The 23,295-nt window shown below is 44.7% G+C and overlaps 1 protein-coding gene across 1 annotated transcript in view; it reads left to right on the top strand.

The window, feature by feature from the left end:
- The first annotated feature begins 584 nt into the window (after positions 1-584).
- Positions 585-23,295, top strand: part of LOC144602729 (advanced glycosylation end product-specific receptor-like) — a 98,868-nt gene continuing 76,157 nt past the window's right edge. The window contains exon 1 of the mRNA XM_078415867.1: positions 585-749. Within this exon, the coding sequence (XP_078271993.1) occupies positions 731-749 (19 nt within the window). The 5' untranslated portion in view covers positions 585-730. The remainder of the gene's footprint in view (positions 750-23,295) is intronic.

The following is a 23,295-nucleotide window of genomic DNA, read 5'->3' as shown; positions in this document are numbered from 1 at the left end:
GCACAAGGGGCACCGAGGCTGCTGCTACCGCTGCTGCGTTTGTAAAACAGAAAGCAAGGTGCACCACTTCATTGCATCTGATCCGGCCGTTTGTGGAGTAAATGGGGGGACGGGCAGATTTAGTTTTAATCGATGCAGCGCGAATGAGATATTTCAAGTGAAGAGCACACGCGTAAATGCAAGGGTGCGGACTGCAGGCGACTGCACGCCAAAGATACTAGAGGAGCAAGATGGCGTAGCGTCCGCCATTTTAGTAAGCACAACCCGCCGTTCGCTCTGTCTTTCGCAGTGTAATCAGTGTTTTGGGGGAACAGTATGTGTGATGTGTGATGATACCATTAAAAAATGCAGAATATCTCATCTATCAATTCATCTATCATTCATTTTGAATGTTTCTGCATGTTTCTGCCTACTAAAATGGCGCCGTGACGTACCATTGTCTTTAGGGTCGAGTGGTCTATCTTGCTCCTTTTAGTTTCTTTGCTGCCCGCTACCAGCGGTGACCGTTAGAGCGGTTGGTCGCGCGCGCGCGCCCTGTCGTTGACCGTTAGAGCGGTTGGCCGCGCGCGCGCGCCCTATCGTTGACCGTTAGAGCGGTTGGCCTCGCGCGCCCCGGGCAACGTTCCGACGCTCCCCTTCCCGCCAAAATACCCCGCCCCCCCCAACCGTCCAATCAGTGGGGTGTTGCTGGGCACAAGAGGCCGGTGGCGGCGACGGCCGAAGGCGCGAAATGGCGGCCTTCACTCGAGGTGAGAGAAAGAAAATATCCATCGACGGAACTGGGACGGAGGTCAAAATGAAGTAAGTCATAGAGTGAGCAACACAACGTGGAAACGGGCCCTTCGGCCCAACTCACCCAAACCAACCAACATGCCCCATCTACACCAGTCCCACGTGCCCGCACTTGGTTCATATATTCTCCAAACCCGTCCTATCCATGTATCCGTCCAACTGTTTCTTAAACGTTGGGATAGTCCCAGCCTCAACTACCTCCTCTGGCAGCTCGTTCCACACACCCACCGCCCTCTGTGTGAAAAAGTTACCCCTCAGATTCCTATTAAATCTTTTCACCTTGAACCTACATCCTCTGGTCCTCGATTCCCCTACTCTGGGCAAGAGACTCTGTGCGTCTACCCGATCTATTCCTCTCATGATTTTGTACACCTCTATAAGATCTCCCCTCATCCTCCTGCGCTCCATGGAATAGAGACCCAGCCCGCTCAACCTCTCCCTGTAGCTCACACCCTCTAGTCCTGGCAACATCCTCGTAAATCTTCTCTGAACCCGGGCGTATGTAGGATAGTGTTAATGTACGGGGATCGCTGGGCGGCACGGACTTGGAGGGCCGAAAAGGCCTGTTTCCGGCTGTATATATATGATATGATGATATGATATGAACCCCTTTCCAGCTTGACCACACCTTTCCTATAACGTGGTGCCCAGAACTGAGCACAATATTCCCAATGCGGTCTCACCAAGTCTTTGTGAGGAGGGGTCGTCCTCGTTGAAACTGAAAGAATATTGAACGTCGTGGTTGTGGAGAGGACGTTTCCACTGGTGGGAGAGTCTGGGACCAGAGGGCACAGCCTCAGAATTAAAGGGCGTTCCTTCAGGAAGGAGATGAGGAGGAATTTCTGCAGTCAGAGGGTGGTGAATCTGTGGAATTCATTGCCTCAGAGGGCTGTGGAGGCCAAGTCAATGGACATATTTAAGGCAGAGATAGATTCTTGATTAGTACGGGTGCCGGGGGGAGAAAGCAGGAGAATGGGGTTAGGAGGGAGAGATGGATCAGCCATGATTGAATGGCAGAGTAGACTTGATGGGCCGAATGGCCTAATTCTGCTGCTATCACTTATAACTTTAGAAAACAAACTGGCAAATGATCTGCTACGCGTCGGCGGGAAGACGTTTAATTTTCACCCCAGAACCCAAAGCAGATGCGGAAAAACTGACGTAAATTCCTCATCTGGTCGGGCAGCCTCTGCGGTGAGAGAAGCAGAGCTAATTCCATTCTAATACAGGTTTACCTTGCTTTTCTGCAACGTGGATCTCTTGCTTTCATGGATAGGACAGGTTTGGAGGGATATGGACCAAACGTAGGCAGGAGGGACTGGTGTAGCTGAGACATGTTGCGCTGTGTTGGCAAGTTGGCTGAAGGACCTGTTTTCACACTATCACTCTTACGACTCCGTAGAAAGTGCAGCAACAGGTTGTCCTCCAATGCCGAAAAGTATATTCTACACTGCCTTTGCTCTATCTATTGTACTCGAGGTTTAACTGATTGTATCTATGTATGCTATATCTGATCTGTTTGGATAGCACGCAAAACAAAGTTTAGTTAATAGTCATAGATTCCTACAGCATGGAAACAGGCCCTTCTGCCCAATTTGGCCACACCGATCAACATATCCACTAGTCCCACCTGCCTGCATTTGGCTCATATCCCTCCAAACCTGTCCTATCCGCGCATCTATCTACTTTTTTTTAAACGTTACGATAGTCCCAGCCTCCACGACCTCCTCTGGCAGCTCGTTGCATACACCCACCACCCTTTGTGTGAAAAGGTTACCCCTCAAATTCCTATTAAATTTTTCCCTCCCTCACCTTAAAACCATGCCATCTGGTTCTCGATTCCTCCACTCTGGGCAAGAGACTGTGCGGTTACCCAATCTATTCCTCTCATGATGTACACCTCTATAGGATAACTCTTCATCCTCCTGCTCTTCAAGGAGTAGAGTCGTGGGCAGAGATAGTCCAAAGGTCTGAGTCTACTTAATTCCAAGGTTTTCGTTTCTGCTGGGTAGTAGGTCTGCATAGTTCACTGTGATGTACCCAGATTGAAAAACACTTAGTCTGAATTGGGATTGTTGAGGGGTTGGGAATTGATCATATGGAACCCAATCAGCTGATGATAGGACTTGTTTTTGCTATGGATCCCTGTCACCAATACTGCCTCTTCCTCTCTATCTTTAATATGAGAAGTGCCAAAATATATGCATTTCTTAACTTAAAAAAACGTAATTTTCAAATGAGATACTAATGAGATGTCCAAATGACTTTTGTCAATGTTACTGTTTAAAAAAAAGGAGGAGAGTCGTAGCCTGCTCAGCCTCTCCCTGTAGCTTAGATTAGAGATACAGCTTGGAGTCAGGCCCTTCAGCCCACTGAGTCCATGCAAACGATAGATCATCCATTCACACTAGCTCTATGTTATCCCACCTTTTCATCCACTCCCTACACACCAGGAACAATTTTACAGAGACTAACAACTACTCGAGAACATTCTTGAGCTTCTATCTGTTTGTGTGCCATTGTATGTTCTTTTTTAGTACCTGCACTGATGTACAGCACTTTGGTCAACGTGGGTTGTTTTTAAATGTGCTACACAAGTAAAATTGACTTGACTTGACTATATACCTCACTGGAGACCCTCAGACTATCTTTAATCGGACTTTACCTGGCACAAAATGGTACTTGCGTAATCCTGGATCTGTGCACTGTGGATTGCTCAATTGTTATCATGCATACTTTCCATTGACTGGCTAACATGAAACAAAAGCTTTTCACTGTACCTCTGTACATGTGACAATAAACTAAACTAAATAATGTACAATTTAATTTAACGTAAACTTACAACCCCACATATATATCATTGGGAGTACAATTTCCTGTCTATTTGAGTTCCCCTTAATGTGTTTGCCACATTTGCCAGGCAGGCTCTATTGACTGTGAGATGGAGAGGAAATTTGCTTGTGGTTAATACCACCTGAAGCTGCTGTCTTCATTGTATTAGAAAGCTTCCTCATTGTCTATCAGACCCAGAAATATCTGTTAATGTTTGATACGAACCAAAAAGAGTATTATTAAAAACTGCTGTGAGTTTTTAAATGCAGATGAACAAACTGTGATAGAACATTTAGGCCAAATGAATGGAAGATATGCAGAATGATAAAGAGATGTGAAGCCCACAATAGTCCTTCATTGCCTGTGGGTTAGATGATAACGAGTTAACAACTTTGCTCAGTTCACCTCGGCCAACGTGATCTCCCAGTAGCCAAGCACTTTAACTCCCCTTCCCATTCCCATACTTACCTTTCTGTCCTCCATTGTCAGTGAGGCCAAATGTAAATTGGAGGAACAGCACCCCATATTTCGCTTAGGCACCATACAACCCAGCGGTATCAATATTGATTGCTCTAACTTCAAGCAACCCATGCATCCTCTCTCTCTCCGTCCTTCCCCCACCCTAGTCTTCGTACTAGTTTTACTGTCGTCCTGTTGAGTTTCAATGCCTGTATTAACTCATTACCACCTATCCCACAGCCATTCTGCATATCTTCCATTCATTTGTGCTAAGTACCGTCTACATTTCTTGTTGAGAAGGGTCTCGAGCCGAAAAGCCACCTATTCCTTTTCTCCAGAGATGCCAGAGAGGGGATGCATGGGTTACTTGAAGTTAGAGAAATCAATATTGATACCGCTGGGTTGTATGGTGCCTCAGCGAAATATGGGGTGCTGTTCCTCCAATTTACGTTTGGCCTCACTGACAATGGAGGACAGAAAGGTAAGTATGGGAATGGGAAGGGGAGTTAAAGTGCTTGGCTACTGGGAGATCATGTAGGCCGAGGTGAACCGAGCAAACTTGTTAACTCGTTATCATCTAACCCACAGCCAATGAAGGACTATTGTGGGCTTCACATCTCTTTATCATTCTGCATATCTTCCATTCATTTGGCCTAAGTGTTCTATCACAGTTTGTTCATCACAGCAGTTTTTAATAATACTCTTTTTGGTTCATGTCAAACATTAACAGATATTTCTGGGTCTGATAAACAATGAGGAAGCTTTCTAATACAATGAAGACAGCAGGTTCAGGTGGTATTAACCACAAGCAAATTTCCTGTCCATCTCAGTCAATGGAGCCTGCGTGGCAAATGTGGCAAACATATTAAGGGGAACTCTAACAGACAGGAAATTGTACTCCCAATGATATATATGCGGGTTTGTAAGTTTACGTTAAAATAAATTGTACATTATTTATTTTAGTTTATTGTCACATGTACAGAGGTACAGTGAAAAGCTTTTGTTTCATGTTAACCAATCAATGGAAAGTATGCATGAGAACAATTGAGCCATCCACAGTGCACAGATCCAGGATTAAGCGAGTACCAGGTACTGCCAGGTAAAAGTCCGATTAAAGATAGTCTAAGGGTCTCCAGTGAAGTCGATAGAAGCTCAAGAATGTTCTCGAGTTGTTGTTAGTCTCCGTAAAATTGCTCCGGGTGTGTAGGGAGTGGATGAAAAGGTGGGATAACATAGTGCTAGTGTGAATGAGTGATCTATCGTTGGTATGGACTCAGTGGGCCGAAGGGCCTGATTCCATGCTGTATCTCTAAACTAAGCTACAGGAAGAGGCTGAGCAGGCTACGACTCTCCTCCTGTTTTTTAACAGTAACATTGACAAAATCATTTGGACATCTCATTAGTATCTAATTTGAAAATTCCGTTGTTTTAAGTTAAGAAATGCATAAATTTTGGCACTTCTCATATTGAGTTACTTCAGCTTGTTGCATCTGTTTTCGATTTAAACCAGCATCTGCAGATCCTCCCTACACAAGAACTTTGTCTTGAATAATGATGGAAAGTGGGCACTATCATTTGCTTGCAGGTGAAATGCAGAGCATATTTAACTCCACTGCCAACATTCTTTCCAGAAATGGACGAAACACTCAGTCACTTTGTAAAAATGCTCAGCTATATTGAATGCGGCAACTCTTTAAAATATATACAGGTAACTTGGGTTAATGAGGATAATGTAACACAAGGTATTTATTTCACAAAATGCTGGAGTAACTCAGCAGGTCAGGCAGCATCTCAGGAGAGAAGGAATGGGTGACGTTTCGGGTCGAGACCCTTCTTCAGACAATGTGATCATGGCTGATCATCCACAATCAGTACCCCGTTCCTGCCCTCTACCCATACCCCCGACTCCGCTATCCTTAAGAGCTCTATCCAGCTCTCTCTTGAATGCATTCAGAGAATTGGCCTCCATTGCCTTCTGAGGCAGAGAATTCCACACAACTCTCTGACTGAAATTTTTTTCCTCGTCTCAGTTCTAAATGGCCTACCCCTTATTCTTAAACTGTGGCCCCTGGTTCTGGACTCCCTCAACATTCGGAACATGTTTCCTGTCTCTAACATGTCCAACCCCTTAATAATCTTATACGTTTCGATAAGATCTCCTCTCATCCTTCTAAATTCCAGTGTATACAAGCCTAGTCGCTCCAGTCTTTCAACATACTGCAGTCCCGCCATTCCGGGAATTAACCTAGTAAACCTACGCTGCACGCCATCAATAGCAATTGGGGATGAGGAATGGAAAGCAAGTGTATAGCGGTAATAGGGAACAGTTTAGTGAGGATATTGACATTAATCTGTAGCTTATACCAAAAACAAAGGCTGCTTTGCCTATTTCATTTTGGAACAAGGCATCTACTTAGAGCTGGAGAGCAGTTTGCAGTGGGAGGGTGTAAAGCAAGTACCAGCAACATTTGCAGAATGAAGAAAGAGGTTCTGAGGTCACCAAAATAACAAACTGAACCTCAAAAGGTAATTACCTCGAGTAGTTTAGTTTAGCAATACAGCGAGGAAACAGGCCCTTCGACCCACGAGTCCGCACCGACCAGCACATTAACAGTAGCTACACACACTTTGGACAATTTATCATTTTACCAAGCCAATTAATCTTTGTGGGAGGAAACCGGAGATCCCGGAGAAAACCCACGCAACTCACAGGGAGAACGTACGCCCAGCACCCGTGGTCAGGATTGAACCCGGGTATCTGGCGATGTAATGCATTTCTATGCCTCTCTATGACAGTTTGCCACAACAATAATCCCATAACAGTTGTATTAAGTTGATATCAATGTCAAAGTGCTGGCTGCAAGTCCATCCAGGGAAATTGCCTCCTTGTGGTATTAAAATGCTAATATTAATACCGTAATTATATAGCATTTAAATCGTGATTTCACTCCAGCGATTTGACCTTATAGAGATTAATATTGGATTCAAGATTCATTCTTTCAGTCTCTCCGCTCACACTGCACACATTAATTTGGCGGGTATGTGAAATGCATCATTGTTAAATATTCCTGCCTTACGTTTGAAAAACTCATACCAACACAGGTATAAAATATAAATATTAATTAATGACTTCCGCGATCAATTTGTCCATTCAATGCAGTCCGAGTTAAAGCGTCGCAAACAACTGAACATGTAGGAAAATAACTGCAGATGCTCGTACAAATCGAAGGTATCACAAAATGCTGGAGTAACTCAGCAGGTCAGGCAGCATCTAGGAGAGAGGGAATGGGTGACGTTTCGGGTTGAGACCTTCTTCAGACTCTACGTTTCGGGTCGAGACCCTTCTTCAAACTGAACATAACTACTTCACATTTTGGAAATGTACCCACCCGTTTTAGCCCCAGTGCGGGCCCGGACGATCAGCGTGAAGCTGCCCTCTTCCGTTCCCGTTGAGTGGCTGATGGATAATTCATAAATCCCGCTGTCGCTGATCTGCAAATCTCTGAGCAGTAAGGATGCATTCCCTGGAAAAAGCACAGCCCGATGTTTATAGGGATCGGGGGAAGCCATGAGATGTTCACAACCGGCGAGACCGCTGTTTCTCTTCGTGGGGCACCGATAATCCGCAATTCTTGTCCCGGCTCTGATCCATGTGATCCGCAGATACCCCCGTGAGTCCGGGTCTGTGTAAGAGGCGGGGAGGAGCACAGACTGGCCGGCGATCCCAATCACACGGTCCTGATGCACTCCCAACGTTACAGCGGCTAAAGGACAAGATAGTAATTGTTTCAATACAAAGTTACAGTAAAGATAGACACAAAATGCTGGAGTAACTCAGCGAGTCAGGCAGCATCTGCGGAGAGAAGGAATGGGTGACGCTTCGGGTCGAGGCCCTTCTTCTCGATCCTAAACCTCACCTATTCCTTCTCTCCAGAGATGCTGCCTGTCGCGCTGAGTTACTCCAGCATTTTGTGTCTCCACTGTGTAAACCAGCATCTGCAGTTCCTTCTTACACAAAGTCACAGTATCTGATTTGTGTAGATCGCAAGTATAAAACCGATTGCAGTTTTCTTTCCTAAAACCAATTGAACACACAAACCCTGTATTTTATACATTTCACCCCCACCAACTGCTGACACTTTAGGCTCAGTATTTACCTAACTTATCCGTGTAATTCAATGAATTGTAATTTAACGCATCACGGCCCAATCTGGGCAAACAGGTTCCTAGTTTGGTGACGTTTAGTTTAATTTAGTTTATTGTCACATGTACTGAGGTAAAGTGAAAAACGTTTGTTGCGTGCTATCCAGTCAGCGGAAAGACTATATACATGATTACAATCGAGCCATTCGCAGAGTACAGATACACGATAAAGGGAATAATGTTTAGTGCTAGATAAAGCCAGTAAAGTACAATTAAAGATAGTCCGAGGCACTGGTTTGGCATGGGGAAAAGGAATGACTCTGAGCGACTTGTTGCTTCTTTTTTAATGAATGTGTGATTGAGGTGTCCAGCGTTATTGTATGGTTTGTAAATTACATTTTGTCAATGATGTTTTGCCACATGTTCTCTTTTACGCTCTCCGAGCTAGTTGAGTACCATCTATTGATACTGACGATGCACCAGTCATCATACAGGCATGGAGAACTGGTCTCCTAGGGAGAAGGGTCATTACCTTGGGGCGGGTGAATTGATCCAGCCCGAGGGAAGTTTGTGCAGAGTTATTAGATAATAGGTGCAGGAGGAGGCCATTCGGCCCTTCGAGCCAGCACCACTATTCAATGTGATCATGGCTGATCATTCTCAATCAGTACCCCGTTCCTGCCTTCTCCCCATACCCCCTGACTCCGCTATCCTTAAGAGCTCTATCTAGCTCTCTCTTGAATGCATTCAGAGAATTGGCCTCCACTGCCTTCTGAGGTAGAGAATTCCACAGATTCACAACTCTCTGACTGAAAACGTTTTTCCTCATCTCCGTTCTAAATGGCCTACCCCTTATTCTTAAACTGTAGCCCCTGGTTCTGGACTCCCCCAACATTGGGAACATGTTTCCTGCCTCTAACGTGTCCAACCCCTTAATAATCTTATATGTTTCAATAAAATTCCCTCTCATCTTTCTAAATTCCAGTGTATACAAGTCTAGTCGCTCCAGTCTTTATCTGGAGTCAAATAGAACTGGATAGCAGTCGGCCCATCCTGTTGATGACGGCTCTGGAAGATCAGATACAATAACAGCCACAGGGAGGGAGGGGACCTCATTGAAACTTATCAAACAGTGAAAGGCCTGGATGGAGTGGATGTGGAGAGTATGGTGGGAGAATCCAAGACCAGAGGTAATAGGCTCAGAATAAAAGTATGTTCCTTTAGGAAGGAGATGAGGAGGAATTTCATTAGTCAGAGGTTGGTGAATCTGTGGAATTCATTACCACAGAAGTCTGAGGCCAAGTCAGTGGATATTTTTAAGCCAGGGATAGATACATTCTTGATTAGTACAGGTGTCAGGGGCGATGGGGAGAAGGCAGGAGAATGGGATTAAGAGGGAACGATAGATCAGCCATGTTTAAACACGGAGTCGACTTGATGGGCCGAATGACCTAATTCTGCTCCTATCTCATATGTACTTTTTCCACAGCCCTGTAATTATGTAACTTTCTAAAACCCACTGCCCAAACAAAAAAAAATTCAATCTGCGGAATGGAGGTTTGTTTTATTAAACGATAGTTCCACTCAACATGACACAGGCGTTCGTATTATATTCTCTAATCCATCTACATTCTGAATAAACGTTAAAGTACTAATTTACATTTGTTAATTATGGAAGCTCTTACCTTTAACAACAAAGAGGTAGGTGAGAAGATAGAAGCTGCACATCTCAGACACTTTTCCAAATGGCATTTTGCTGTAGGCTGCCTTTAACAATGTAAAATAAATTGAGATTGTAGAATGAATTTTCCACTGCTGCCAATGATGCTCTTCCGTTTTCAGGGTACGGGAATCTGACCTGGTCCAACCTTCATAAAGTTGCACTGAATTCAACAATGGGGACAGTTTGGTGCATACATTCTTGGGGAGAGTGAGTTGTCCACCTGATTTGCCAAGAAGCCTTCTACAACAAAACTACACGACACCAGACTCACACCTTGCAAAATAATATTGGAACATCAAGTTAAAGCAAGTAGCTCTCGACTCCGCCTCCCTCTCAATCAGCAAACTAGCGGCAACCTTTTTCAACCCTCCAAACCAAGGTTTAAGCTGCCACGGTTTGATACTCAGGAAATAGATCTTACTCAGGTCCATTTCCTCAACTTTTTTTACAGGATCTCTGCTGCTTCTTCCTGTACTCCTGCAGAACTACAAAATATGATTGATTTTCCTGCTAGTATTCGCCCTGTCCTCACCTTCACATGGTCCATTTTTCACTCTTCCCTTTCTCCATCTCAGAGGATAGGCTAGCCACAAATATCCATTACAAGCTCAACACATCCGCAGCCTGTCTTGTGGCATTTCCACATGCATCACCTGTCCTTTCACCACTGCTATTCCCACCATCCAGGGACCCAAACCATTTTCCCGGGTGAAAGTGATACAGGCGCAATTTTTTTTCATATTTTCAATACAGCGCAGAAACAGGCCTTTTCGGCCCACCAAGTCCGCGCCGCCCAGCGATCCCCGCACATTAACACTATCCTACACACACTAGGGACAATTTTTACATTTACCCAGTCAAATTAACCTACATACTAACATACGTGCGGATTTTGTGGCTTTACCAGGCCAATCGTAATATGGGCAGCATATCGGGAGAGAAGGAATGGGGGACGTTTCGTGTCGAGACCTTTCTTCAGATTTATCATCAGTAATGGCGTAATAAAAAGGAACTGCGGATGCTCATTTATACAAAGATATGCCCAGGAGTTACTCCAGCATTTTGGAAGATCAGTAATGGTGTTTGAATGGAATTGAATTGAATAAATTTTATTAGCCAAGTATGTATCTTCTTAGGCCCCCTCGGTCATGGGTGACCATGGGTGATGCATCCTAGTTGGCTGCTTGCTCCACACCTCGGCTAGAGCAGGAACATGATGAAGTGTTGAGTGACATCTTTGACCATGGCACCAGGCAGGCAATGTACCATCCTGGAGTCACATCTACAACCACAGAAACACCTGCCTTAATTATTGAATCCTGTAGTCATAACAACACCTGTTTCGAAGAAACTTCAATTCCTCTGCTCATTCCAAACCGACCAGCCTGTCTTCGGCGTCCTCCATTGCCAGAGTGAGGCTACGTGCAAACTAGAAGAATAGCACCCCATGTTCTGCTTGAGTAGCCTACACCCACTGCACAATATTGAATTATCCAATTTCAGCTAAACCACTCACTCCATTTCTTCTCCCCCCCCCAGCCCCACAAACACATACTTCATCAGATTGACCTAGGTTCTCTCTCATACACACCTTTCCTCTCTTCCCCAACCCTCATCAACTCCTCCTGTCCAACTCTCACTGCCACCCCCTTCCAAATTTTAAACCCACACTTTCCAAAGTGCTCCTCCGGGTTATCAGGGTGACATCATTGACGTTTCCTTTATTATTATGATTATTCTGGAGATTCCTGACCCTGTCCACTTGGCCTTGAATCAACATTGTTAAGTTGGTGTCCTTTACCATTGTGAAAGAGTGGCATTGATAGTTTTGCTACCTCAGATGTCCAGCACCCTAGGTTCAATCTTGACCTTCAGTGCTGTATCCGAGTTGACACTTTCTTCCAATGACCACATGGGTTTCATCCCAGGTCCTAATGACAAACTGGTAGGTAGGTTGACACACTAGAGTTATAAATTACCCCCAGTTTAGGTTGGTGATACGAGAATCAAGGTATGGTTGATTTGCACAGAAGAGAAAATATATTTGGAGGAACAGCACCTCATATTTTGCTTGGGCAGCTTACAACCCAGCAGTATGAATATTGATTTCTCTAACTTGCAGTAACTCTTGCTTTCCCTCTGTCTCTCCTCCACCCTAGTTCTCCGACTAGTTTCACTGTACTTATTAACTTTACTGATTGTTTGCTACCTTGTCACCTTCCCTACAGCTAACAATTAATCATTCTACATTTTCTTATCATCGTCTGCTTTGATCTGTTGTTTTCACAGCTTACCCTTCCATATCTCTAGACTCCGTCTTCGTAGACCTCCATATCTTTTGTCTGTAGGGGCTCAACCCAAAACGTCACCCATTCCTACTCTCTAGAGATGCTGCCTGTCCACTGAGTTACTCCAGCATTTTGTATCTATCCTCAGAGAAAATATATTATAAGGAAATAAATAAGGAATGGGACCAATGAAATTACTCTTGTAACTGACATGCTTCCTACTTTGACATTACAAAACCTGAGAAATAAAAGTATATACAAAATAAACACTTTCCTATCAGTTACATGAATAACAGTGAGCAATTAAACATAAGAATATCAAAGGAACATGAGACTGTGTTACATCAAAATGGCCCTGTAAAGCTTGTCATTTGCCATCAAGAGGAAAGAACGTCAATGACTGTGGTCAAGGATTGCACAAAGGAAAATAGTTATGCCATTAATCATTTCAAGACTTGTAGACATGGGTTATTAACTAAAAAGGATCATGTCCTCAATGCAAGTGCCAGCATTGACCTTTTCCAACACTTGGTGAGAGAACCCATCTATACCTAAACAGAAAACAGCATGACTGCCATCTAATGCCCACCATCCATATTCTGGAGATCACCATATACTAAAAACAACTGGTACAGCTACTAAAAGAACTGTCAGGTGGTTATTGAGAGTGCACTGTTACAATACCCATCCAGTCATCCACTCACAGGGCATGTCAGGAGTGTAATGAGATATTTATCAAATGCCTAGCCCTAAAGACACAGTGCCATTTAGATCAAAGCAGTCTGCTTAATTTGCACCACATCCACCAATGGAAACTTACGCTCCATTACCAGACTATTGAGGTTGCAATGTGTGCCATCAACATAATACATTCACATTGATACTGTACCACCCAAATCTGTGATCTTAACCACCAAGAAAGACTAGGCTTTTTTTTCTTTGTTTATTTTATGTGCAAGATGTGCAGTGAAATGAAAGTGGCAATGCCTACAAATTGTGCAAAAAATTACAATTACAACATTAAAATTAAAATTAATACAGGAAAAAAAATAGTCTCTGGAGATATGTTAACAGTCCTGATGGCCTATGGGAAGAAACTCCTCATCCTCTCCGTTTTCACAGCATGACAGCGAAGGTGTTTGCCTGACCGTAGCAGCTGGAACAGTCCGTTGCTGGGGTGGTAGGGGTCCCCCATAATCTTGCTTGCTCTTGATCTGCACCTCCTGATGTACAGGTCCTGCAGGGGGCGAGTGTAGTTCCCATAGTGCGTTCCAGCCGAATGCACTACTCTCTGCAGGGCCTTCCTGTCCTGGGCAGAGCTGTTCCCAAACCAGACTGTGATGTTGCCGGACAGGATGCTCTCTGTAGCCCCAGAGTAGAAGCATTGAAGGATCCTCAGAGACACTCTGAATTTCCTCAGCTGTCTGAGGTGGTAAAGGCGCTGCCTTGCCTTACCCACCAGTGAGGAAATGTGTGTTGTCCATGTCAGATCTTCTTTGATGTGGACTCCCAGGTATTTAAAGTTGCTCACCCTATCCACAGTGGACCCATTTATTTCCAGTGGCGTGTCCGTCCTTGGATGTTGAGCCCTTCTAAAGTGCACAATCAGCTCCTTCGTTTTTTTGACATTCAAGAGGAGGCTATTGTCCCGACACCAGAGTGCCAGATCAGCCACCTCCTCCCGGTAGGCCTTCTCATCGTTGTCGGAGATCCGGCCCACCACCACAGAATATGGAGAGGTAGTGTTTCCGGTCAAGACCCTTCTTAAGACTGATTGTAAGGAACAGAAAGAAAGCTGGAAGTGAGGTAGGAAGGCTGGACAGGTTGATTCAAACTGGAGGGATTTTACATTGAACAAAGGCCAGAGATGTTACCCCTGTAAAAACTAAATAAATAGTAGCGACAAGTAAATCAGAATCAATACTTAAGTTCAAAGATCCTTCATGAGAATTGGAAAAGTCATGTTGAGTTGCTCTTTGCAAAATCTGATCTTTGGCACTGAATATACTGTTTTGTAGTCAACAACATTCAAAAATCAGGCCTATCACACTTATTTTCAAAAGTCTAATGAGGTTAAGATAGTGCATGATGACTTGGCTCAGTACATTCAAACTTGAGTTTCTTCAGATTCCTAAAATGACAAAAGTATTCTTGTTGAATGCAGTAATAAAATATTTACACACACATACATTTGCACCAGGAAGACAGTGAACAGAGAGAGAAATGACAAAAATAAGTGAAGAAAAGGAGTACCCAAGTTAACAACAATCTTCATGAGAGTATATGTACATAAATTCTTTAAACTGGCATGGAATTATTAAGCATTTGGGATCCTGGAATTCACAAAGAGATAGTGAAAACACAGGAATCTGATGAAACTGGTTGGCACGGTGGTGCAGCGGTAGAGTTGCTGCCTTACAGCTATTTCAGCGCCAGAAACCCGGGTTCAAACTCGACTACAGGCACTGTCTGTCCAGAGTTTGTACGTTCTCCTTGTGGGTTTTCTCCGAGATCTTCTCTTTCCTCTCACACTCCAAAGACGTACAGGTTTGTCAGTTAATTGGCTTGGTATAAGTGTGCTGTAAATTGCCCCTAGTGTGTGTAGGATAGCGTTAGTATGCGGGGATCGCTGGTCGCCCGGACGCAGTGAGCCAAAGGGTCTGTTTCCGTGCTGTATCTCTAAACCTATGCCTGGTGAAAACATTGGTTAGACCACTGCATTCAATTCTAGTCACTTAATGAAGGTCCAGGAGAGGGTACAGGAAAGAAGTAGCTAAATGATTCTAGGGATGAAGGATATTATTCATAAGGTTAGTCAAGAATTGGGATTGTTGCAGCCGATGGGATGTTTCAGAGAAATGTACCGGGATCGTGACTGGTGTCAATAATAGGGTAACTGGTCCAATTAGAACGTGGCTCAAGGTCCTGCAGATACATGCAAAGTAACGATCATCTGGAACTCATTATCTGCAGAACCAGTGGGAACAGAATCATTAAGGGCATTCAAGAGGGAAGTGGGTAGGTAATTGAGAGAATTATTTCTTGGGATAATGCAAAAAAACAATGGAATGGGACAGATAAAATCTCTAATTTGGCATAGACCCAATGGCCTCATTTTGTGCTGTAACAATTCTATGGTACAACAGATTTTATAAACTGCATTAATTTAAGCAGACAGATTGTACATTCATACTAGAATTAACCTCAAGGCCATGATTCACTCGAGCCTGTCCGTGCCAGTGACTTTATACATATAGTTTGTGTGTCGGCAGCTTTATAAACAAATTAGTCTTAGAATGTTGTTTAAAACAAACGTTAAACTTCGTATCATAACATACCTGATTGTCTTGCTTCGTTTTTGGAGCTATTAGGCCCAACTCAACATCACAACTTCCATCTTCATTTTTGGCTATAATGAATCATATGAACTGTTATAAAGAGACTATCACGAGGAGTTAGACACAAAATGCTGGACTAACTCAGTGGGTCAGGCAGCATCTCTGAAGAGAAGGAATGGGCAAGGTTTTGGGTCGCGACGAGCCAGGAGAGGAGACTAGAGATATGTGGAAAGGCAACGTGTGAAAATGACAGATCAAAGCAGACGATGATCAAGGAAATGTAGAATGGATTGATTTAACATATGCTTTGATCTGTCATTTTCACACCTTACCCGTCCACATATTTCTAGTCTCTCCCCCGACTCTGTCTGAAGAAGGGTCTCGATCTGAAACGTCACCCATTCCTTCTCTCCAGATATGCTGCCTGTCCCGCTGAGTTACTCCAGCATTTTGTGTCCATCTTCGGTGTGAACCAACATCTGCAGTTCCTTCCTATGCAGAAAATCAGTGAGAAGAGAGAGGAAACAGAGAAAGGCAAGGGTATACTAGTCGTGTAGCAGTCAACAGCTGGAAACCATACATTCAAACAAGTCTCTTTTAATCAAAGAAGCAGAGTCTCATGTCTTGGAGAGCTTTGGGTTTCATTTCATATTTTCCTCTCTTCCCCATCTCTCCCTTTCGGCATGATCCACAGCCACCATTATCCTCTTATCTTCTCTCCATACTCAGGAGGTGACCAAGGCTTGTTACCCATGAACCTAGAAATTGGTAAATCATTCCCACAGCTCAACGTGTGATGTGGATGCAATAGAATTAAGGGGTACAGTGGACAGCAGTGATTTGGTAACCTTAGGACATGCTGGCCAGATGGAGTTGACTTGTGCTGGGGTTTTGTACAAGTGTGGGTCAACCTTTCCCTGACAGGGTAGGAGTGCATGGCAGCTTCTGGCTGGATCCAGGATGGCACTCAGCAAGAATGGGAGACACATTGTTGTGATTCATTGTGGTTTAAAAACTCAAGAGACTTGATACATATGCTATCCTTGTAAATATCTTACGTAGCAATCTATTCTAGGGAGTCAAAGTGACTGTAATGTTAATGGTATAAAAAGGGAAATCATGGTAATGTATTTAGTTTAGAGACACAGCACGGAAACAGGTTCCTCGGCCCATTGGGTCCGCGCTGACTAGCGATCCCCGCACACTAACACTAGCCTACATACACTAGGGTCAATATACAATTTTACCAAAGCCAATTAACCTACAATCTTTGGAGTACGGGAGGAAACCGGAGCTCCCGGGGAAAACCTATGCAGGTCAAGGGGAGAACGACAAACTCAAACAGACAGCAAACGTAGTCAGGATTGAACCTGCATCCCTGTTGCTGTAAGGCAGCAACTCTACCTCTGTGCCAACGTGCCGCCCTGAAATTTGAGCAATTTCTTCACGGTTCTTTTATTTTAGAAGTTGAGAAGATGGTACGTTTTAAAATAAGTTCATTAACTGCAAATTCTTTAGAAAGTGGAAGTGATCAAAGGATTTGATACTTACAATCAGAATAGCCTATTTTGAACGCGGTAGAGAATATAGCTGCAGCCACGATTATAATGCTGACCACAACTCCATTGAATTTGTGCCAGGTTAAAATACTGGTGTAAGAACCATGATCTGAAAATGTATAACAATGAAATCCACTAAATGAATTCACCTTGAATATTTCTCATTGTAAAACAGAAAAAAAAGTCTTACTTTATATAGCAGCTTTACCCTGCTAAAACATCCCAAGTAATTATCAAATAAAACTGGTCATTGAACCACATAAGCAAGATGTTACTACACACAAAGGAGAACTAAGCACTGGGCAAGTCACAACATTTGGGATCTTCAGCTAAAGAAGAGCTGTTCTGAAGACGTATTGCGAAATATTCCTAGGAGAAAATGTTCCGAAGTCTTTTTACCATCTCTGGATGCATCTTTGTTAGAACAGACCCACCAAGGAAACACTACACCTCAAATAATCAGGAGCAGGCAAGGTCTTATAATTGATTCTGTTATATATATTTTCATTGCATCACATTGAATGCAGTCAGAAATATCTCCTATCTAGCACTTTAGCCGTTTAATCAAGATTCATTCACTTTGAATACCACTTGATGGTACCAGAATGACACCCAGGAATGAAGGAGATTGCAAAATGTCGTGAACACTGCCCGATCCATCGAGGGTAATGTCCTCCCCACCATCGAGGAGATCTACAGGAGGCGCTGCCTCAAAAAGGCCGCAAACATCATCAGACACACCACCCTCATCAGACACGCCACCCTGGCCACGTTCTCATATCACTTGGGGAGGTATAGGAGACTGAAAACGACAATGTTCAGATAAAGGAGCAGCTTCTTCCCAACAATCATCAGGCTATTGAACACTATGAACTCCAACTAAACTACGATAAGTGTGAGGTTATCCACTTTGGTGGTAAGAATAGGAAGGCAGAGTATTATCTCAATGGTGTCAAGTTAGGAAAAGGGGACGTACAACGAGATCTGGGTGTCCTAGTGCATCAGTCACTGAAAGGAAGCATGCAGGTACAGCAGGCAGTGAAGAAAGCCAATGGAATGTTGGCCTTCATAACAAGAGGAGTTGAGTATAGGAGTAAAGAGGTCCTTCTGCAGTTGTACAGGGCCCTAGTGAGCGCACCTGGAGTACTGTGTGCAGTTTTGCTCTCCAAATCTGAGGAAGGATATTCTTGCTATTGAGGGCGTGCAGCGTAGGTTTACTAGGTTAATTCCCGGAATGGCGGGACTGTCATATGTTGAAAGACTGGAGCGACTAGGCTTGTATACACTGGAATTTAGAAGGATGAGAGGAGATCTTATCGAAACATATAAGATTATTAAGGGGTTGGACACATTAGAGGCAGGAAACATGTTCCCAATGTTGGGGGAGTCCAGAACAAGGGGCCACAGTTTAAGAATAAGGGGTAGGCCATTTAGAACTGAGATGAGGAAAAACTTTTTCAGTCTGGGAGTTGTGAATCTGGAATTCTCTGCCTCAGAAGGCAGTGGAGGCCAATTCTCTGAATGCATTCAAGAGAGAGCTAGATAGAGCTCTTAAGAATAGCGGAGTCAGGGGGTATGGAGAGAAGGCAGGAACGGGGTACTGATTGAGAATGATCAGCCATGATCACATTGAATGGCGGTGCTGGCTCGAAGGCCTCCTCCTGCACCTATTGTCTAAAACATTCCCATACTCCGGGAAGGTACCCACTTGTTCCATCGGACTGAACTGTCAAGTTGAAGCTGCCCTCTTCCGTTCCCGTTGAGTGGTTGATGGATAATTCATAAATCCCGCTGTCGCTGATCTGCAAATCTCTGAGCAGTAAGGATGCATTCCCTGGAAAAAGCACAGCCCGGTGTTTATAGGGATCGGGGGAAGCCATGAGATGTTCACAACCGGCGAGACCGCTGTTTCTCTTCGCGGGGCACCGATAATCCGCAATTTTCGTCCCGGCTCTGATCCATGTGATCCGCAGATACCCCCGTGAGTCCGGGTCTGTGTAAGAGGCGGGGAGGAGCACAGACTGGCCGGCGATCCCAATCACATGGTCCTGATGCCCTCTCAGCGATACAGTGGCTAAAGGACAAGATAGTAATTGTTTTAATACAAAGTTACAGTAAAGATAGACACAAAATGCTGGAGTAATTCAGTGGCAGCATCTCTGGAGAAAAGGAACGGGTGACCTTTCTTCCAGAACCAGGGGTCACAGTTTAAGAATAAGGGGTGGGTCATTTAGGACTGAGATGAGGAAAAACTTTTTCACCCTGAGAGTTGTGAATCTGTGGAATTCTCTGCCACAGAATGCAGTAGAGCCCAATTCACTGGATATTTTCAAGAGAAAGTTAGATTTAAATCTTCGGGCTTACGGAATCAAGGGATGGGGGGAGAAAGGAAGAACGGGGTACTGATTTTGGATGATCAGCCATGATCATATTGAATGGCGCTGCTGGCTCCAAAGGCCGAATGGCCACTCCTGCACCTATTTTATATGTTGCAGCCCAGACCATCACACAAACCAACCTCCCTTCCGTTGACTCCATCTTCACCGCACGCTGACGGATTTACATTAAAGCACAAGGTGCATCGAGGTTCCTGCTGCAGGATGCAAGGTGCACTTTATTGCATCTTATCCGCCCGTTTGGTGAGTAAATGGAGACGGATGATTTACATTAAAGCACAAGGTGCTTCGATGGAGGTGCTCTTTAGTGGATCTGAGAGTAAATGAGGACAGAAGATTTACATTGAAGCACAAGGTGCAGCGAGGCTGCTGCTGCAGAATGGAAAGTGCACTTAATTGCATCTTATCCGGCTGTTTGGAGGGTAAAGGGGGAAGGAAGATTTACATTGAAGCATAAGGTTCAACGAGGCTGCTGCTGCTGCTGCTGCAGATTACAAGTTGCACTTTATTGCATCTGAGAGTAAATGGGGACGGAAGATTTACGTTAAAGCACAACAAAGTGCACCGAGGCTGCTGCTGCGTTTGTAAAACAGAATGCAAGGTGCACTTTATTGCATCTGATCCGGCTGTTTGTGGAATAAATGGGGACGGAAGATTTACATTAAAGCACAAGGGGCACCGAGGCTGCTGCTAATGCTGCTGCGTTTGTAAAACAGAGCAGCAAGGTGCACCACTTCATTACATCAGATCCGTCCGTTTGTGGAGTAAATGCGGGACGGGCAGATTTAGTTTTAATCGATGCAGCACGAGTGAGATATTTCAAGTGAACGGCACACGCGTAGCTGCAAGAGTGCAGACTGCAGGCGACTGCACGCCAAAGATACTGGAGGAGCAAGATGAACCACTCCATTGAAATCGCCTATACTGAAGTGCAACGCGCAACGGAGCATAGCGTCCGCCATTTTAGTAAGCAAAACCCGCCATTCGATCTGTCTCTCGCAGTGTAATCAGTGTTTTGGGGGAACAGTATGTGCGATGATGCCATTAAAATGCAGAATATATCTCATCTATTAATTCATCTATCATTCATTTTGAATGTTTCTGCAAGTTTCTGCATTTTTCTGCCTACTAAAATGGCGCCGTGACGTACTACGGTTTTTAGGGTCGAGTGGTCTATCTTGCTCCTCTAGTATCTTTGCTGCCCGTTACCAGCGGTAACCGTGAGAGCGGTTGGTCGCGCGCGCTAGCGTTCTGACGCTCCCCTCCCCGCCAAAACACCCCCCCCCAACCGTCCAATCAGCGGGGTGTTGCTGGGCAGAAGAGGCCGGAGGCGGCGACGGCCGAAGGCGCGAAATGACGACCTTCACTCGAGGTGAGAGAAAACAAATATCCATCGACGGAACTGGGACGGAGGACAAAATGAAGCAAGTCATAGAGTGAGCAACACTTCGTGGAAACGGGTCCCTTCGGCCCAACTCGCCCAAACCAACCAACTTGCCCCAGCTACACCAGTCCCACCTGCCCACGCTTGGTCCATATCCCTCCAAACCCGTCCTATCCATGTACCTGTCCAACTGTTTCTTAAACGTTGGGATAGTCCCGGCCTCAACTACCTCCTCTGGCAGTCGTTCCATACACCCATCACCCTTTGTGTGAAAACGTTAACCCTTCGGATTCCTGTTAAATCTTTTCCCCTTCACCTTGAACCTATGTCCTCTGGTCCTCGATTCCCCTCTCTGGGCAAGAGACTGTGCGTCTACCCGATCTCTCATGTTTTTGTACACCTCTATAAGATCATCCCCCTGCGCTCCATGGAATAGAGTCCCAGCCTGCTCAACCTCTCCCTGTAGCTCACACCCTCTAGTCCTGGCAACATCCTCGTAAATCTTCTCTGAACCACTTTCCAGCTTGACCACACCTTTCCTATAACGTGGTGCCCAGAACTAAGAGGAGTTGAGTATAGGAGCAAAGAGGTTCTTCTACAGTTGTACAGGGCCCTAGTGAGACCGCACCTGGAGTAATGTGTGCAGTTTTGGTCTCCAAATTTGAGGAAGGATATTCTTGCTATTGAGGGCGTGCAGCATAGGTTTACTAGGTTAATTGCCGGAATGGCAGGACTGTCATATGTTGAAAGACTGAAGCGACTAGGCTTGTATACACCGGAATTTAGAAGGATGAGAGGAGATCTTATCGAAACGTATAAGATTATTAAGGGGTTGGACATGTTAGAGGCAGGAAACATGTTCCCAATGTTGGGGGAGTCCAGAACAAGGGGCCACAGTTTAAGAATAAGGGGTAGGCCATTTAGAACGGAGATGAGGAAAAACTTTTTCAGTCAGAGAGTTGTGAATCTGTGGAATTCTCTACCTCAGAAGGCAGTGGAGGCCAATTCTCTGAATGCATTCAAGAGAGAGCTAGATAGAGCTCTTAAGGATAGCGGAGTCAGGGGGTATGGGGAGAAGGCAGGAACGGGGTACTGATTGAGAATGATCAGTCATGATCACATTGAATGGCGGTGCTGGCTCGAAGGGCCGAATGGCCTCCTCCTGCACCTAAAAAAAAAAATCTATATACTAAAACTCTTGTTTGTTTGTTTGTTCCTGAACTACAGCCAAAACGGTACACGATAGCGCGACAATTTTAGGCCCACCTTACTCACCGTCGTCTCTTTGGTGCTAATGGAAGAAGTTTTATTGAAATAGGTGTTATATTTTTAAAGTTATTCACATATTAAAGTTTAAATCTATCTCCTAGGGAGGGAGGGGGAGGAAGAGGAAGGGGGGGAGAGTGCTGCGCCAATGCAGGAGAGGTTTGGGCCCAACTTGGTCTAGTTTAATTGATGAATAAAGACTGTGCAACTGTTTATGACACTAGTTGGGAATTTTGCCACAACAAACAAGAAAGCATCCTGGTTATTATATCGATGTCCACTCTGCGATTCCTAGAGCCCATGCTTGTTCAAATAACCTCCCGAGCCTTCCATTCCCTTCATCTTTACTTTTACGTATTAATAAGAACATTGTGGTGACACCTGGTGGCAACCCCAGGGCACAGCGAACAATTGGCTCTAGGGGGCGGTGTCTTGGTGTGGGAGGCAACAGCCACGGGGGCGGTACCGGTGTTGGTATTTAAGACCGGGCAACGCCCGAGACTGAGGGAGGAGTAGGGAGCTGTACTGGAGAGAATAAACACGTGTAGTCCACGCAACTCGTGTCCGATTAGTTTTTGGCTGGACTCCATCGCGTTCCTGCTACAGCATTCAGAATATTATCAAAATTACCTATAATCTTCCTCGGTGCCAGATTTTTTAGATTTAGAGAGATACAGCGCGGAAACAGGCCCTTCGGCCCACCGGGTCCGCGCCGCCCAGAGATCCACGCACATTAACACTATCCTACACACACTAGGGACAATTTTATACATTTGCCCAGCCAATTAACCTACATACCTGTACGCCTTGAGTGTGGGAGGAAACCGAAGATCTCGGAGAAAACCCACGCAGGTCACAGGGAGAACGTACAAACTCCATACAGACGGCGCCCGTAGTCAGGATCGAAGCCGAGTCTCCGGCGCTGCATTCGCTGTAATGCAGCAACTCTACCGCTGAGCCACCGTGCCGCCAAGCTCATTCATACTGAACAAATATCCACCTCAATAAGGAACAGGCAATTGAAATTCTATTCATAATGTAAGCATCACTAACAATTGTCTTATCTAACACAATCAGTTCAATCACAATAGATGTAGAAGCATAACCTGGGAGAG

This window comes from Rhinoraja longicauda, chromosome 19 (assembly GCF_053455715.1).
Source record: "Rhinoraja longicauda isolate Sanriku21f chromosome 19, sRhiLon1.1, whole genome shotgun sequence".
Taxonomy (NCBI): domain Eukaryota; kingdom Metazoa; phylum Chordata; class Chondrichthyes; order Rajiformes; family Arhynchobatidae; genus Rhinoraja; species Rhinoraja longicauda.
This window is presented reverse-complemented; position numbering and strand designations above follow the sequence as displayed.